Source organism: Colius striatus, chromosome 14 (assembly GCF_028858725.1).
Source record: "Colius striatus isolate bColStr4 chromosome 14, bColStr4.1.hap1, whole genome shotgun sequence".
In the NCBI taxonomy this organism is placed as follows: Eukaryota; Metazoa; Chordata; class Aves; order Coliiformes; family Coliidae; genus Colius; species Colius striatus.
In genome coordinates this window covers 2,322,239-2,338,443 of record NC_084772.1, presented here as the reverse complement: position 1 = coordinate 2,338,443, position 16,205 = coordinate 2,322,239, and the positions used below count along the sequence as shown (strand labels likewise).

Sequence of the window (16,205 nt, the reverse complement as noted above, 5' to 3'; positions counted from 1 at the left end):
AGTGTCCCTCGGCTCTGCTTACCCTGAGCCTGACTCTGACTCCAGGTTCTCCCAAAAGGTGCATCTCTGGGGATGCTTTAAACCCGGAGCTCGAGGTTCCCATGGGGATCCTCCCAGTTGCTTGCCATGAAAGCAGCTCAGGCTCTTGGAGACCCAGCCCTTCACAAACGTTTCTGCCATCAAAACTCAGCTCTTGACTCACCTCTTTATCCCCTGCTCCACTCTCCTCGCCGTGGCTCCCAAGGGTGTGTTTGCCTACCGAGTCCTGCAGCCCCGAAATTAGGGTTACTCACCCGCGGACTTATTGCATCAGGTCCTCAGGCTGTGGATGGGCAAGCACCTCCCCGCCTGCCATCCTCCCAGCACCCTCCCAGCACCCTCCCAGCACCCTCCCAGCCGCCGTGCGAGCAGAGCAGAGGGGCAGCCCCCCCTAAACCCTCTCGGTCCCCCCCAACCGTGCTGCAGGATGGAGATCAGCACAAACAGCTGGCGGAGAAAGCGCTTGTGCACTTCAGCTCGCCAGATCCCCCCCGCCGCTGGCTGCCGGAGGAGGAGGAGGATGATGGGGAGGAAGGAGGAGAGGCACTAGCGGCAGCGGCCAGAGAAAAGCCCGAGCAAACGCGCCCTGGGGAGCACAGCCATCGGCTTTCGGGGCGGGATGGTGGATGTGGAGCCCACGGGGAGCAGGGACAGGCGGGGGAACTTTCACACCGCCCCCGGACGGGCCCGGGCTGGGTGAGGGGAGCACGAAGCGGCGGCTGTCCGGGGAACCGAGGCGGCTCCTGAGGGGAAAACCGGTCCGGCCGGGGCTTGGAGGGTCTGTGCCAGGGCAAGGAGGCTCGTTCGGATGGGGAAATGGTCTGCCCAGGGGTCGGGGAGTCATTCTGAGGGGAAGGAGGCTCAGCCTCAGCGCCAGGGTGTGTGCCGGGCACGGAAGGTCGGTCCCGGGGCCGGAGCACACAGCCCACAGCCGCGGGACGAGGCGGCGGGCGGGGCTGAGGCGAGGCGGGGCCGCGCCGCTCCTGCCCCGAGCCCCGCAGGGCCACCGCCACCCCCCGCCCGCCCCCTCGGTACTCACCGCCGCGGGCCACGCCGAGCAGCTCCCGCGGGGCCGCGGCCTCAGCGCCCGCCCCGCGCCGCCATCACGGCCCGCACGGCGGGGTGGGCGCTGCGGGCGGGGGGCGGGCGGCGGGCGCGGCCATGTTGCGCCCCGTCCTCCTCCTCCTCCCCGCCTCAGGGCGAGCGAGGCTGGAGCTGCCGTGTATGCCCGCACCCCGCCGGGACGGGAGCACAACTTTGTCGGAGGGACGCTGCCTCGCCGTTAGGCAGAAAGCGGCGCTGGCGGTGGCCGGGGCTCCCGCCATGCCAGGGGGTGCCGCTGTGAGGGGGCGCGTTCGGGCTCCCGCCGTGCCAGGGGGTGCCGCTGTGAGGGGGCCTCTGCGCCCGGCCGCTCGCCGGCTGGCACCGCGGAGCCTGAGGGGGAAGGAAAAGGGGGCTAGAGAGGGGGAATGAGGCGTTGGAAGGGCAGGTCCCCGAAGCCTGGCGCCCGGGTCTGCCCCTGCTCGTCCTCAGGAGCCGCTGGGCTCTCCATCCAGCGCCCGCCCTGGCAGCCAGGGCACCGTTAGCAACGCGCCTGGCACAGCAGCACCCACAGCAGCAGCCTCAGGGGGGTGATGAGCAAGCTTTCTGTCAGATGGAGACAAGGTAAGAAGACTGCAAGCCTCCCTCTCAGGCTTCCCATGAGTAAACTGGCTGTATTTGCACAGAGTCCTTTACTCTGGGCCCTGTGTGTGCTTGTAAAGACCAGGGCTAAAATAAGTCGGGTATTCCTCCTGGCCAGCTTTTGCCTCTGTCCTGAGCTGTTCAAGGGTTTCAAAGCACAGAGTCAGTTCACAAGTATGGGGGAGGTCCCCTCTCTGCCTGCCCCTGTCCTTCCCGGGACCCCAGGAGCAGGGCAGGGGATGCACAACAGGCTCCTGGCTCACAACAACAGGTAACCTCCAACTAAAAGCTGAGCCCGGTGTTTAGGAGCAAACCCCTTCTTTCTGTGTAAACCCAGCCACAAGCCATCACAGAAAGGGATGAGGTTGTACCCAAAGGAAGAACTCAGTGGGAGGAGTGGGGTCTGTGCCAGACTTGCTCTCCTACCTCCGTGCCTGTGGCTTAAAAGGTTGCTTCGGGGCAAACAGGGAGAGGCAGCCAGTGTTCTATGAATGCCAACGTGCCCATTTTCTTCCTAAATGAGCTTTTCCCATGTCTTCTCTGCTGCCTAACGTGATGCCTCCACACCACAGCAGGTCCAGTGCTACCTGGGACTGGTTTTAGTGCCGAGGAGACAGCGGCCATCAGTGCAGAAGCTGTGCCCAGCCTGGCTGCAGCTGCTCCCCAGCACAAACCCCGGGCTCCTCGCTGCCCTCCTCAGCAGCTGCTTTATTTACAGCAGCGTGTTTCTTTGGAAAGATGTGGTGTCAGGGTTAAAACCCCTTCTGTGCATGAAAGCAGTGGCTCACACGTTGTCTTTGGCTGCCTGAGACAACAGGGGAGTGTGGAGCATCCGGACACGATTCCATTTTTGGACCCACAACAGCTCTAAAATGTCCCTGTGGTAATGAGTTAGCTGGGAATGAGCCTGGTATTCTGCCATCACACACAATCCCCACTGGCCTCTTGTCTCCCTGCAGACCAGAAGATCCCCTTCCACCCCTTAAAATGAGAGAAAGCCTCCAGGTTTGCCTTGCAAACTTTGAGCCACGGTGGCAAGCTGGAACACAGGCAGCAGCAGGAGAATGGGAAGCACGCTCCAAAAGTCCTTGGCCATGGCACACAGGAACCAAACGAGAGGCCGAGCACATTGTTGTGCTTCACGTACAGCTCGAGCCAAAACCCTTTGAGTTTTTTAAATGCCAACCCACGCAGTCCCAGCCCAGCACGGAGCCCGTTTGTAGCCCAAATCGCTTCACTACACACCGCGGCTTCCCTTTGTCGGGGCTTTGCTGACACCTGGTGTTGTGAGGAAGGTTCTGCGGGGCTCTGCAAGTCTTCCCAAGCCTGTGCTGGGGCGGCTGCTCCTTCGGCTCAGAGCTCACCCTGAATCTGGGGGAGAATTAGAGAAGTGCAGGCGTGCACCTACATTCCAGGGGCATCCTCTGACCTCTGGAGCCCATGGAAGGGAGTAGCTGCAGCACGCTGTGCTACCTTAGTGCAAACCTCCTGGTACAGACACACACACTGTGCTACCTTAGTGCAAACCTCCTGGTACACACACACTGTGCTACCTTAGTGCAAACCTCCTGGTACACACACACACACTGTGCTACCTTAGTGCAAACCTCCTGGTACACACACACACTGTGCTACCTTAGTGCAAACCTCGTGGTACAGACACACACACTGTGCTACCTTAGTGCAAACCTCGTGGTACAGACACACACACTGTGCTACCTTAGTGCAAACCTCGTGGTACAGACACACACACTGTGCTACCTTAGTGCAAACCTCCTGGTACACACACACACACTGTGCTACCTTAGTGCAAACCTCCTGGTACAGACACACACTGTGCTACCTTAGTGCAGACCTCCTGGTACACACACACACACTGTGCTACCTTAGTGCAAACCTCCTGGTACACACACACACTGTGCTACCTTAGTGCAAACCTCCTGGTACACACACACACACTGTGCTACCTTAGTGCAAACCTCCTGGTACAGACACACACACTGTGCTACCTTAGTGCAAAGCTCGTGGTACAGACACACACACTGTGCTACCTTAGTGCAAAGCTCCTGGTACAGACACACACACTGTGCTACCTTAGTGCAAAGCTCCTGGTACAGACACACACACTGTGCTACCTTAGTGCAAACCTCCTGGTACAGACACACACACTGTGCTACCTTAGTGCAAACCTTGTGGTACAGACACACACACTGTGCTACCTTAGTGCAAACCCACCTCAGGAGTCAGGGGAACTGGGTTTTGGGCATCTCAGCTCTTGTGGATTTTTAAACAAGCACATTTCATAGCAAGGAAAACCAACCTATGACATGATCCCAACCCAGGAGATCTCTCCACAGTGGCTGCTGTACCCACAATGGCTGTTTAGGGTTAGGATCCAAGACCCAAATGACACAAGTGGCTGGAAAAGTCAAGCTCTCAAAGCAGCTTGTCATTTATTCACTTACAGCACTTTGGGGTTTTTTGCCCCCCAACCAAAAAGGAAGAAACCCAGTAATTTCTCCCTACCAGTAAAGGAGGGAAAGAAATCACCCTGGCATCTGACCACATTCAGACAGGAATGGGTGGCACCTGGAGATGATGCAAAGACCTGTTTGACACTGAGCCTGTGGCAAAGCAAAGGCTGGGGACACAGGCAAGGACAACAGCATGGCCTCACAAAGCACTTTAACATGTCCAGTCCCAGTGCCTTCCTCCTTCACAGGCTGTGGGAGTAGTATTTCTCACACACAGTCCTACTGCAGGACATGAAAGGAGAGTTCAGCTGACAGCCTGGCCTGAGAGGGAGTGTTACTGCAAACCCTGTGCAGAGCCCAGCTGGCAAACACTCAGTGTGGGAGCTGTGAGGAGCTGAGGGCACTGAGGCACCTCTCAGTACGTGATCACGCTGCCTTTTGTGCCACACTCTTCCTCTGAGGGGCACTGGGAAGATGGGAGAACTAGATCTGGAAACACAGGATGGAAGGAACAGCTACACTGGGTGAAGCTTTTCCTAAATCCCAGGTACTGGATCATTTCATGGGATTATGGCCTGAAAAGGACTTTTCCCTACCTTTATTTTCCCCTTTGATTTGAAACCCTGCCAAACATCTCACCTCTGTGCAACAGTCAGTGTGTCCTGAGCTTCAGATGAGGAGTCACAGGCACCAGCTGTCCACAGCCTCTGCCCAAAGCTCTGAGGGCCAGCAGCTCTGTCTCATGCCAAGGCTCTGCCTTGCCCAGTCAGACCACTCACATCTCCCCAGGCTGTAAACAAAACCCCATCACTAAATCCAGGAGGAGGATTCAATAGTTACAGCACAATCACTTCAAGGAAAACACAAGAACTGGAGTTAATAAATAAGGAGAGCAGCAGGGCCACGCTCCAGGCGTGTGCAAGGGGCTGCTGCAGCCCACCTCCTCTGCTCAGCTGCAAGAGAGCTTGTCCATCTCACTGCCACAGCTCCAACAGCCCCTGCCCCTGGGTTCAGGGGAGAGCAGAGGCCTGAAGATCACACAGACAATGTTTCAAGCTGAGTGGTCCCTGGCTTTGCTTCAGAGACATCAGTGCAATCAACTCTCCCAGCTGCCCCCACCAAGATCTGTAACCCCCATGTGAAAACAGTGAGTAGTGCACAGCCTGTCACACAGAACAGAAACAGCTTCCTTACAAGCTTGCCTGACAACCTGAGCACCTGAAGGTTTCTCCCTGGAATCCATGGTGGCCTCATCCCTCCCATGCCATGACAGCACTGCTCTGTTCTGTGCAATGCTTCTAAAGCCCTCGAGTGTCTGCTGGGAAATGGAGGGAACTCTGTATAAAGAACCTGCTGGGAAGCAAACAAAAGCACCTCTCACCATTACTTGGCTTCAAACCCACAGCCAGGGTTACACACCACTTTCCAACAGCCCACTGGTGACAGGGGTCAGCTGGTTTCCACCCTGTAAGTAGTTTTACATCACCCAGAAGCAGCACATTCTTCCCCTGGAACGTCCTGGAGGTGTTGTGATCTTGATTAAAGATCAGCAAAATGCATGAGCAGATGCATCTCAGCTTCTTGAAGGGAGTTCCAGTGTTTGTGCACCAAGGGCAGTGCCTGCTCAGCAGTGATCCTTCAGAGTCTCTTGCTTTTCTGTACAGCAAAGGCTTGCAAGAGCCAAAGCACCACCACCAAGTGGGCTCATGCTTGGTTCAGTGCACCCAAGGAAGACCTAAGAGTCAGAGCTGTTAACTGTAGGAACTTGGCTCTCCTGGGCTCTTCAGTGCAAGTTTTGAGAGCAGATGGAGATGGAGAGCAATTCCTAGCCAGGCAAGGGCTCTTCTTTGCTAGTAGAAGGAGAAACACAGTCTTGGGTCTTGGCTTGTTAAATCCTCAGCAAGGGCCTTGGGCACTGGATTGTCCCACAGCCTACAATGAGAGATGTGTTACTGTGACTGGGGAGGCTGAGTGAGGAAAGAGGCAGCTCTGGGTGGGTCTGAGCCAGACAGGAGGCAGGTGCCTTGTCTCAGTGCCACAGCAGAGACCCAGCACTGCCTGCCCACTGAGGTGGACTCACTTATCTAGCTTGGGAAAGAGATGAAGGCTTTGAGAAGTTTTCAGGCCACTAGGGTCTGAGAAAGCAGAGGAAGAACCAAGTTACACACACAAGCAACCTGATTGACATGAGCCACTCTTCTCCATCTACCTCATTTGGTAGATGCTACCCCAAAGCTGCCCACCCTGGCTTTGTACTGCTCAAAGCAGAGTGCCCCAAGGAGCAAAGGGAGCTGTGCTGTGCCCAGCAATCTGAGCAAGGACACAGGAGCCTTGAGCTCCTGCTGAGAGCAGAAACATTCCTCAGTGGCTGCTCTTGGGCTGCTCTCACTACTGGGGAAGGCAGAGCCTGTTTGGGGCCAAAGACACAGCTCAGGTAGGAGCAGCCTCTTGCCTCTGGGACTTATGTTATGAGCAAGTTAGCAGAGGTGCTCTCAGAAGAGTGACTCTTCCAATGAGTGAGGGATGAGTGGCTCTTCCCCTGCCAGAGGCTGGTGGTGGGGTTTGATACACAGAGTTTGGAGAAGCAATGATAAAGAGTGGGAATAAATCATGTGTCCAAGTACCTGCAAGGTATGGATCCCAGGGCAAGGTAGGACAGGGCAGGAATGTCTCTCAGAGTAAATCAGATGTAGCAGGAGAAAGAAAACTTACAGGAGCAGATGCAACAAACCTCCCAATGGTGACATTATGCAACAGGGTCTTCATGTTTACCTCATCTGAAGCTTTTCACTCAGCTTTTCAGTCCCCAGGACTTTCTGAGAGGGGTGGAGCTGGCTTAGAAAACCCTCAGCTTACTTGGCTTGTGTCTGCATGCCCTGCAATACCCTGTCCCACAGCTGCTAAGCCAGGGCAGCAGGCTGGTGTGGCTCATGCCTGCCCACCCTGAGCTGACACCCACTCTCAGAGCTCACCTGATGAAGTGGATCTGGGGGCACCTGGTGAGTTCCTCTGCCAGCTCTGTGGCCCCACAGGCACCAATGTGATTTTTCTCCAGACTGTTTTAGAGAGAAGAAGAAAGAGTTTTAAACCCCAGAACCAAATGGAGAGTGGAAAACAGCTGAATCACTGCTGGCTGCTTCCCCTGTCCCACAAGAGCTACACCTCTGCACAAGCACAGCAAAGCCAAACAACTGACACCTATTGAGGCAAGGACTGTGTGTGTGTGCTCCACTCCCTGTGATCTCCTTCTAGCAAAAGGGCTTGTGAGCAGATCTCTTGCCCTCAGAGCAGTCTAACAGACCCCACTGTGAGCTGCACTGCCAGCAACTCCTCCTGCCTCAGGCACAACCTCCCTGCACACACCTGACACACAGACAAGCTCTGTTATGTAGTTTCCCTGCCCAAGACAAACAAAACTTGCTTCCTGACTCTATAACCCACAGACTAATATCTTCATACAGCTGAGAGCTGGAAGACACACACCATGGACTGCTAAAGGGCCAAGGAAAGCTTTGTGAGCAGCTCTCAAGCAGAAGCACTTGGAACAGTGCTGGGCTGCAATGCCCCTGGGCCAGCACCTGAGCTGCTGCTGGTACTGCAGCCCCAGTGCAGAGCTGCACCTGAGCTTCCCGTGGGCTCCAGTGGCCCAACACCCACCATTTGGCCACTCTGGCTTCAGGCTTTCCCAGGGGAAGGCTCTCTGAGCATGGCACCTACCTACACCATCCCAGGCACTGAAGAGAAGTAAAAGCCTGCAGGATGCAGCTCACCTGAGGTCACCGTACGTGTCGTGTTCTAGAAATACCAGTTTGTCTTGCCTAACTCAAGCAGGAGGCCTTCAAAGACTAACCTCTGCTCACCCTGCAAACACCTGAAGTCAAACAAGTGCCCCTCCAGTCCCTGTGTATCACCCAAGCAAGGCTGGCCCTCAGCACACACCCCAGGCTGAGCACAAAGTGGAGCTGCAGGAGCCTGTGTGTCTGTTGTCCCTAACATCAGTCCCCTTTTCAGAAGTCCTGTGATTGAGGGCTCAAAGACAGAAAGCCAAGCCTCCCTGGGGCTGCTCTCAGGGCTGTACTCACTCTAACACCTTCAGCTGTTCCATCCCTGGGAGAGCACTGGCCAGCTCTTGGGCTCCTCCATCTCCAAGGGCGTTCCAGGACAGTCTAAGACAGAGGAGACACCCCATCTGTGAGTCAGTCACACACAAGGGGAACAAGAGCAGTGCTGTGATACCACCCCCTCCCAGAGTGATCTGTCTACAAAAGCTCATCACCCTCTTACCATGGCAGGTAAATATTCCCCTGCTTTACAGTCTTCACTTTGAGGAGTTTCCTCAGTTTCACCAGGTATTTCCCTGTGGTAAGACACCAGGGTGTGCCACCACAAAGCATGAAGGCTGTAGTTATCTCCAGAGTCCTCCAGGCCCAGGGAGTGAGATGTGAAAGATGGAAATGACTTGCTGAGCACACAGCTTGAACCCAGGACAACTCCTCCTTGTGCTGACAGGGTTAAAACCAGCCCAGGTGCCTCTCTGAAAGCTGCCTGTGGGCTCTGAGCTCCTCTGAGGGACAGCTCACAGGGCTCTGGGAAGGCTGGCTTTTCACTTTCTGATGCATTAGCAAGTGAGAAGATTCTCCAGTTGCTTTCTCTGCTGCTGGCTGAACAGCCTGGCCATTTCCCTCTCACCAAGAGAGAAACCCAGCACAGACCAGTCAGTGCTTCCCTCAGCTGAGTGGTCCTGGGGCTGCCCCACAGAGACATTCCCCTGCCTCAGTCTGGAGGATACACCAGAATTTCTGGTTGGCATGCAGGAGCCCAAAGAGCAAAGGCAGGACAGGATCCAGCTCAGCAACTGGGGCCTCCCACCAAAGCAGCTCCCAGCCTGATGTGGGATTCCATGGGCATCACCACACCACTGTGGTGGCACATGGCATCACATGTGCCCCCCTGACACATGGCTCCTCCTAACTAAAGGAGGATTTGCCTGTCAGCAGTGCAGGGGTTAACCACATGGTTAACTAGGCTTAGTGCCATGCTGCAAGCATCACACCTGTGCACTCAGCATTGCTTTTACTCATCCCATCACTCCACTGGGGTATTGCCAGACCTCTCCTGGGTCTGCCAATAAAGTCCTGGCTTTGACCTAATGCCCCAAGTCTCAAGACATCTGTTATCTCCACACAAATACCTTCTGGGGGTGGGAGAGGAAAGTCTGCTGGGCTAATAGAATCACAGAATCATTTCAGCTGGAGGAGACCTTTAAGGTCATCAAGCCCAGCCTTTGTCCCAGCCCTGTCAACCAGGCTGATGGCCTGTGCATCATTGCACTCAACCCATCCAAGGGGACTTTGCAGAACTGAGGCTCATCAGAGCATTGTGACAAGCCACTGTCAGCCAGCTGGCCACAGCAGAGATGACCAGATCTATATGCTGTTGGAGGACTGATCTCAGCCTAGGAGCTCTGTACCCTGCCAGCACCTCAGGCAGTGCTGGCCTTCATCAAAGCTCCAGGTAGCTCAGGCCTGTTGACCCCACAGCATCCTGTGTGCTAGAGTTAAGTTTCAGGTCTCTCTAGCTCAGTGAGGCAAACTGCTTTTAAAGTGATGCAAGCTGGAGCAGGCTCCCAGCAGGCTCCTCACCCAAGGTTCCCTGGGCAGGTGAACACATCAGAGTGCAGCCAGCCCATCTGTGCTGTTTATTGGAAACACCTTCAACACCAACACAACAGAGCAACCCCTTTTACTCCACTGGGGGGGTACAGGTGGTACACCCTGCTCATCTTCAGCCTGAGCTCAGTTGGCTTTGAGCTCTCAGTTCAGCCTCCATCACACAGAGAAGCTCCTGCTGAGAGCCAACCATGGCCACCTTGTAAAAACCTCAGAGGCAAGACCCTGCAGAACAACATGGGGAACTTGTTCTGCCTCACAAAGCTGAAAGACCAAGGATACTGGGCAGAGTTTGCAGGTGAGGGTTTGCCTTTCCACACTGGAGCTGGTTACACCAGGGAGCTTTTAGTCAGCAAATCCCCAGTGCTTAGTGGTAGGTATCACCAAGTGTTTAGCAGGATCAGAGGTGCACCACAGCTGAAAATAGGAGCAGGCAGTAAAAGAGCAAGCTGTGTGTGCTGAAGGGTGTCCCCAGTCACTCCCACACTCACATGATCTCCTCCAGGGCCAGGCACTGCCTCAGAGCGTGGCTCAGGCGCCGTGAAGCACCATCAGTCACTCCACAGAGCTTCAAGCTGCAGCAGCAGAGAGAATAAAACCACAGAGCATGATGTGCTGGTGTCAGAACCAGCGTGGGACAGGGCAGCAGCACCCTCTGCTGTGCCCTGCCAAGGGCAGCCACGCTCCCCCTGGTACTCACTCCAACTTGTGCAGGCGGCCCAGGCCAGGCAGCCCCTCGGCCAGGGCACAGACACTGCCTTCCCCCAGGTCATTTTCTGACAGGCTGCAAGGGGAATGGAAAAAGCTTTGAAAATACAGATAGAGCCAAGAGAAAAGCCACCACCAGAATGTAACCACGTGAATTAGCAAGATGACTAGTCCACTGGGCAAGGGGAGGGCTGCAGGCAGCAGGGATGAGGCAGATCAGCACACAGCAACCCAGGGTGGGTCAGGTCCCTGTGTGCTAAAAGACATCCCTGCTCTGCCCCACAGCCCAAGGCCATTCAGCAGGGAGCTGCTTTGCAGCCAGCAACGTGGGGTTGCAGCAATGGACAGAGCTGCAGCACACCACGTGCTGCTCTGAGACTGGAAACAAGTTCTGCTGCAGTTAATGACTGGTGTGACTTGAAACAGTGGGGGGAAAAAAGAGAGTGAGGTGAAGATGTGGCTCTCAAATACCTGAGGCAGCAGTAACTGCCTTCCAGCCTTTAGCAGGATGTGCTGCTCAGTTCTCATCTACCAGCAAACACAAGCCATGGCAGTAGCTCCCCTGCTCTAACACACCTCACAGCCAAATGACCAACACCCTCATGCATCTTGTCACTCAAGAACAGAATAGAAGAGACCAGAACAGGATCATTTCAGCTGGAAGGGCTCTACAGTGGTCACCTGGTCCAGCTGCCTGACCACTTCAGGACTGCCCAAAAGCTAAAGCACATTTATAAGGGCATTGTCCAAATCACAAAGACATCACAGTAATGAAACACACACCACAAAGTAAGCACATAACAAAGAAAGGTGGCATGAAGGGTTCAGTCACATCACCCCCTTGCTTTTGGTGTTTGGATGTTGTACCCTCCCCAGGGGACTGCAGGCAGCAGCTGAAAGGGATGTGGCTACAGGGAGCCTGGCTGGCAGCACCAGCAGACAAAGGGTAACGTGAAGTGAGCTGCAGGGCCCTTCAGAGTGTCTCCTCTCATCCTACAAGGCCCATCCAGGAGAGGTGGAAGGATTGCCCTCTGCAGAGTGCCCCTGAGGACTGGAAGAGCCTCAGGCCAGTGAGCTGAGCTGATTCCCACTGCCAGGGTGACAGCAGCCCGTGTCTGGCACCGTCCCACGTGTGCCTGCCAGCACCTACCTCACCTCCTCCAGCAGCACACACGTTGCCAGGGCTCTGGCCAGCTCCAGCCCTCCTGCTGGCCCAATGTTATTGTTCTGCAAGCTAACAAAAGAAACAGAGGCAGGGGAGGGTTATTTCAGAAGAAAGCTGTAACAAATGCTCACATTTCCCTTGCCAGGGAGGATAACTGCTCCAGTCTCTGAACCTGGGATCCCTGCAGGTTACTCTTAACAAAGGGGCCTGGAAAACAGGGAGGCAGCAGTGGGGGCAGCACTGTGGCTGCTGTGTCAGGTGGCTACTCTGCTGCCTCTGGCAACATGGGATGGGTCTGAGATGACTGAGGAATGGTCTGCAGAGCAAAGAGCATCTGGGAGTTCATGTCTGCAGATTTCCCAACACCTTTGCAGTGAAGACAAGACCTTGCCCAGAAGACTGAAGTCTCCCACCACTGAGATTCCTCTTCTAAGACATCATCTGATGATACCTTAAATACAGGCTGGAAAACACACCACTGGGTTAAGCCCAGTGAGCTCTTCCAGCTCACCAGCTTCTTGCTTTGCTACTGTAAAGCAGTTGTGTGTGTTACAGCCCTGGAAAGGCTTCCCAGGCTTAAAAACATAACACCAGTAACTTCAGGGGAGAAAATGCCAGCACAAAAGGGTGAGGGATGGCAAAAAGGGCTCATATTGGTGCTGATGTTACAGCAGAGTGAGAGGACAGGCAGAGGCAGCAGAAGGTAACATATTCCAAAGCCATTCCAAGGCCTGGTTCTGAAGCTAATGCTGCAAGGGATTATGCAAGAACACTTGATGTGTCCTGGTGCAGCAGAGTGATTGTGGAGGACTTCTCAGTCCTGAGACACTTAAATGAATGGCTGAGTGGCTGAACAATGCAGCCTATGCCCTTTGGCAGCCCTTCTTTCCACCATCCCACACATGCCCAGGACATTCAGCTTGCCTGGGGCAGAGGCTGACACTTACTGCAGGACCTTCAGGTTGGTTGTGTGAGGCAGACAGAGGGCAAGTTTCACTGCTGTCCTGTCCCCAAAAGCATTCCTGGACAGTCTGGAAGAAGCAGAAATGAGATGTTACTGGCAGTGAACTAGAGTCTCATTGCTCAGCCACGTGTCACCCCCATGTATTGGCACTGAGCTGAAAGGAGCTGATGTCCAGGATTCAAAAGGACACTGAGGGTGGGAGGAAAGAACAAAGAGGTTCTGCAACCCTGCAGCAGGAGTTAAACAGAGAGATAAGACTGACTTGCAGTTCTCAGGAGCACACTGCTCTCCCCTTCTTGACTAGGGGGTTGAACTGAGCTGGAATTGAACTGAAACTGCACTGTTTAGTATGTGCCCTTAGTCCAGTGTGCTGTAAGCTGGAGGTTACAGGACTAGCTCCAGCAGTTCAGCTCTAACACAAAGAACTTGTGATGTGCTGCTTTGGCTGGTGTTTCATTTCTTTCACGTGGCAGGGCACACTGAAAACTGCTCTGGAATGGAATGACCCACAACACACCTGCCTGAGTAAAGCCTCTACCTCTCACTTGTCCTTCCTTTCTGCAGCCACACAGATTAATGCCCAGGGAGGCTGTGGAGGCTCCTTCTCAGGAGGTTTCCAACCCCAGCTGGACACGTTCCTGTGCCCCCTGAGCCAGGGGCAGCTGCTGGAGCAGGGGCTGGGGCTGGGACAGCTCTGCAGGGCCCTGCCAGCCCCCATCACTGGGAGATCTGGGGATTCTTGGGCAACACAGGCACTGCCCAGCCCAGGTGCCTGTGACACTGCACACTGCACCAGGTTCAGCTCATCCCCACTCTGTGGTTCCTGGGCATCCCTTCCAAGCACCACTCCATGCCTCTCTGATGTCTGAGAGCCCCCAGGCAGCAAGCAATCCCCAGACCCCTCACAGCCACCACCACATGTTCCCATCCCATGCAGCTGTGAGTTTTTATCCTGCTCTCATAAGAGTGGTAACACTGATTCTGGCTTTCCTGGAGCCAGTTTAGATTTGGTTCCTTTGCCTTGATTTTTGCCCAGCTTCCTGAAGTGACACTGGCAATGACACACTTACACTAACTCCTCGATATGCTTGCAATAGGCAAGAGCTTCCACCAGCTTCTCCCCTCCAGCAGGACTGGGATTGTTCCCTGAAAGGCTAAAATAAGCATGAAAGGTTCAGTGGTTGAATGAGAACCAGAACATACAACTTAAGACATGTCAGTGTTTGCCTGGTGTGATGGGAGACTTGAGCCACTGCAATGATGGGCTGCAGGGGGCTGCAGTGGTGTGTCTGGAAAATGGTCTGGGGACTTAAGGGTGTTGTTGTCAAGTACTGAGTCACTCCTGCCTCTGCAGGCCCTGGGAGGAAGGAGCAGTTCTCAGCCTGTTCAAGTTATTTCCAGGCTTTTCATTCCCAAAATGACCCAGGGTACCCTAGAGCTGAGGCAACAAACAGCCTGGGGCTGTAACTCTTGCTCCCTTGGAGGAAGGACAGCTTGAATCTGAGAGAGGGCCTTGTCCAGCCACTCTCCTCACTCTGCATGACACCTCTCACTCTAGCAGCAAGCAGGGTAGCAACACCAAGGGCCACCATGCTGGGAACTCTGTGTAGCCCCAGGACAGGTGCTGCATGGGGTGTGAGGCTTGTATGATTCCACACAAGCTTGTAGGGCTTTTCCAGGACACAACCACGACACATGTCTCTGTTCAAACAGCTAGTGAGGCTGGGAAATGCCCACTGCTCATCTCTGGGGGTGACTGGACATGGACCTTCACTCTCAGAGGCTCTGTGGTCCCTGCCAGGCCCAGCTGCACATGGGGAGGGCAGGAGAGGGAACACTTTCCATTGGGGTGGCAGATTCTGTGTGACTGGAAATGCTGGCAGGTGGAGCACTGCATGAATGAAGGTGGCACAGGGCTTCCCTCAGGGGCTTCCTCCCACCCACTGCAGCCACCTCTGAAATAGCTGCAAACAAACCCAAGGGACTCACTCCATTCTCTTGAGGTTGTGCATTTCCAGCAGGGCAGCAGCTAGGCTCAGCAGGCCTGGATCCCCAATCCTGTTGTGGCTTAAACTTTGAAGAAGAGAAGAAAGGCTGTGATGTAAAGCAAAATGCTAAGCACCAGGTAAAGTATGAGATCTTATGTCTCCCATCTGCAGGAGACTGACCTTGGCAGCAGAATCAAAGAGCTGCCTGGCTCAACTATCTCATGACAGACTAAAAGCATTAACAACTAACAACAATCACAACCACTGCCTCTTGCTAATGGCTGGGCAAGGGCTTCAGCAAGAACAGCAAGACAGGCAGTGGGTGGGTGTTACTTTCCAAGCTGCTACAGTGGAGTACAGGCAGCATCTGGATAGAGAGAGGAGGGGGGGAAAGCAACAGAGCAAGGCTGGGGGTCAAAAGATTCAGATCTTTGCAGAACAGGGAAGTGCTGGGTCTGAGGCTCTCCCAGGAGAGAAGGGGGGTTCTTGTCCTTCTGGATCACAGGGATTCCAGAGAAGATTTAAAAGCAGAGGCTGTTTATAATCCATTTTCCATGTGACTGCTGCAGTGGAGTCAGACAAACCTCTCCTCTCCTGGACATCAGGCTTTGATGCCCTCTAGCCCCAGGTACCTCACACATGAGCACTGTGCAGCCTCCCAGCTGTTGTTACAACATCATGGAGAAGCACAACTGAGCCTCTGCAAAAGCTGGCACTAGTGGTCACCTCTCTGCTGGCAAGACACCGCAGGACAGGAGATTCTTACTTGATTTCCTCCATGTGGTGCTTAACTCTCAAGGCTTCTGCAAGTCTGGAGCAGCCATCATCACCAATACTGTTATGGTTCAAGCTGGAAACAACATCCCAAGGAAAACAGACACTCAACTCCTGTTATCCAGGCTCACAAGCCAGGCTAGAGGCAAGCTGCAGTCACATACTCACATCAGCCTTTTCAGAGATGGCATTTCACAAAGCCCCAGCACAAGCTTGGCAATGGCAGCACTGCTGAGTTTCATGTGGCCCAGGCTGGAGGATGAAACAACACAGCAACGATTTAACCATCCTTGGGCAGTGGTGTGAGCACTCAGAGCAGGGCAGGACAAGGTGGAAGAGAAGTGGGAATGTATTCTAGTCCATGGGAAGAGTTCTCAGTTTTGTTCTCTGACACACTTCTACTGGACATGTTTGGATCCTGGTAAGATACCAGGAGAATTTCAAGCCCCTGAAGCAAGAGGATTGTGAGGCATTAAAGGGGCTGCCCAGGGAGCTGCTGGAGTCACCATCCCTGGAGGGGTTTCAGAGGCAGGTGGGTGTTGCACTGAGGGCAATGGGCTGGTGGGTGATAGGGCTGGGACAGAGGCTGCACTCCATGAGCTGAAAGGTCTCTGCCAGCTGAAATGATTCTATACCAAGGGCCCTCATGGAGCAAGTGCCTCTGTGACCACAAGATGGCAAAGCTCTCCACACAGCCACACACAGGGGCCAGGGGATGCCTTGTGTTCCACTGCTAATGAA

At 54.6% G+C, this 16,205-nt stretch overlaps 2 protein-coding genes across 2 annotated transcripts in view; both read right to left on the bottom strand.

Moving 5' to 3' along the window:
* CPNE2 (copine 2) overlaps window positions 1-251 on the bottom strand; it is a 59,038-nt gene extending 58,787 nt beyond the window's left edge. Inside the window, exon 1 of the mRNA XM_062007774.1 lies at window positions 203-251. The gene's annotated coding sequence lies outside the window, so the exon portion shown is untranslated. The remainder of the gene's footprint in view (window positions 1-202) is intronic.
* A 3,947-nt stretch (window positions 252-4,198) lies between these two features.
* The window catches only part of NLRC5 (NLR family CARD domain containing 5), a 50,530-nt gene continuing 38,523 nt past the window's right edge, over window positions 4,199-16,205 (bottom strand). Inside the window, exons 39-49 of the mRNA XM_062007788.1 lie at window positions 15,633-15,716; window positions 15,457-15,540; window positions 14,692-14,775; window positions 13,773-13,856; window positions 12,686-12,769; window positions 11,724-11,807; window positions 10,566-10,649; window positions 10,357-10,440; window positions 8,279-8,362; window positions 7,169-7,252; window positions 4,199-6,128 (exon numbers count right to left, since the gene is read on the bottom strand). Coding sequence (XP_061863772.1) covers window positions 6,047-6,128; window positions 7,169-7,252; window positions 8,279-8,362; window positions 10,357-10,440; window positions 10,566-10,649; window positions 11,724-11,807; window positions 12,686-12,769; window positions 13,773-13,856; window positions 14,692-14,775; window positions 15,457-15,540; window positions 15,633-15,716 — 922 coding nt within the window. The 3' untranslated portion in view covers window positions 4,199-6,046. The remainder of the gene's footprint in view (window positions 6,129-7,168; window positions 7,253-8,278; window positions 8,363-10,356; window positions 10,441-10,565; window positions 10,650-11,723; window positions 11,808-12,685; window positions 12,770-13,772; window positions 13,857-14,691; window positions 14,776-15,456; window positions 15,541-15,632; window positions 15,717-16,205) is intronic.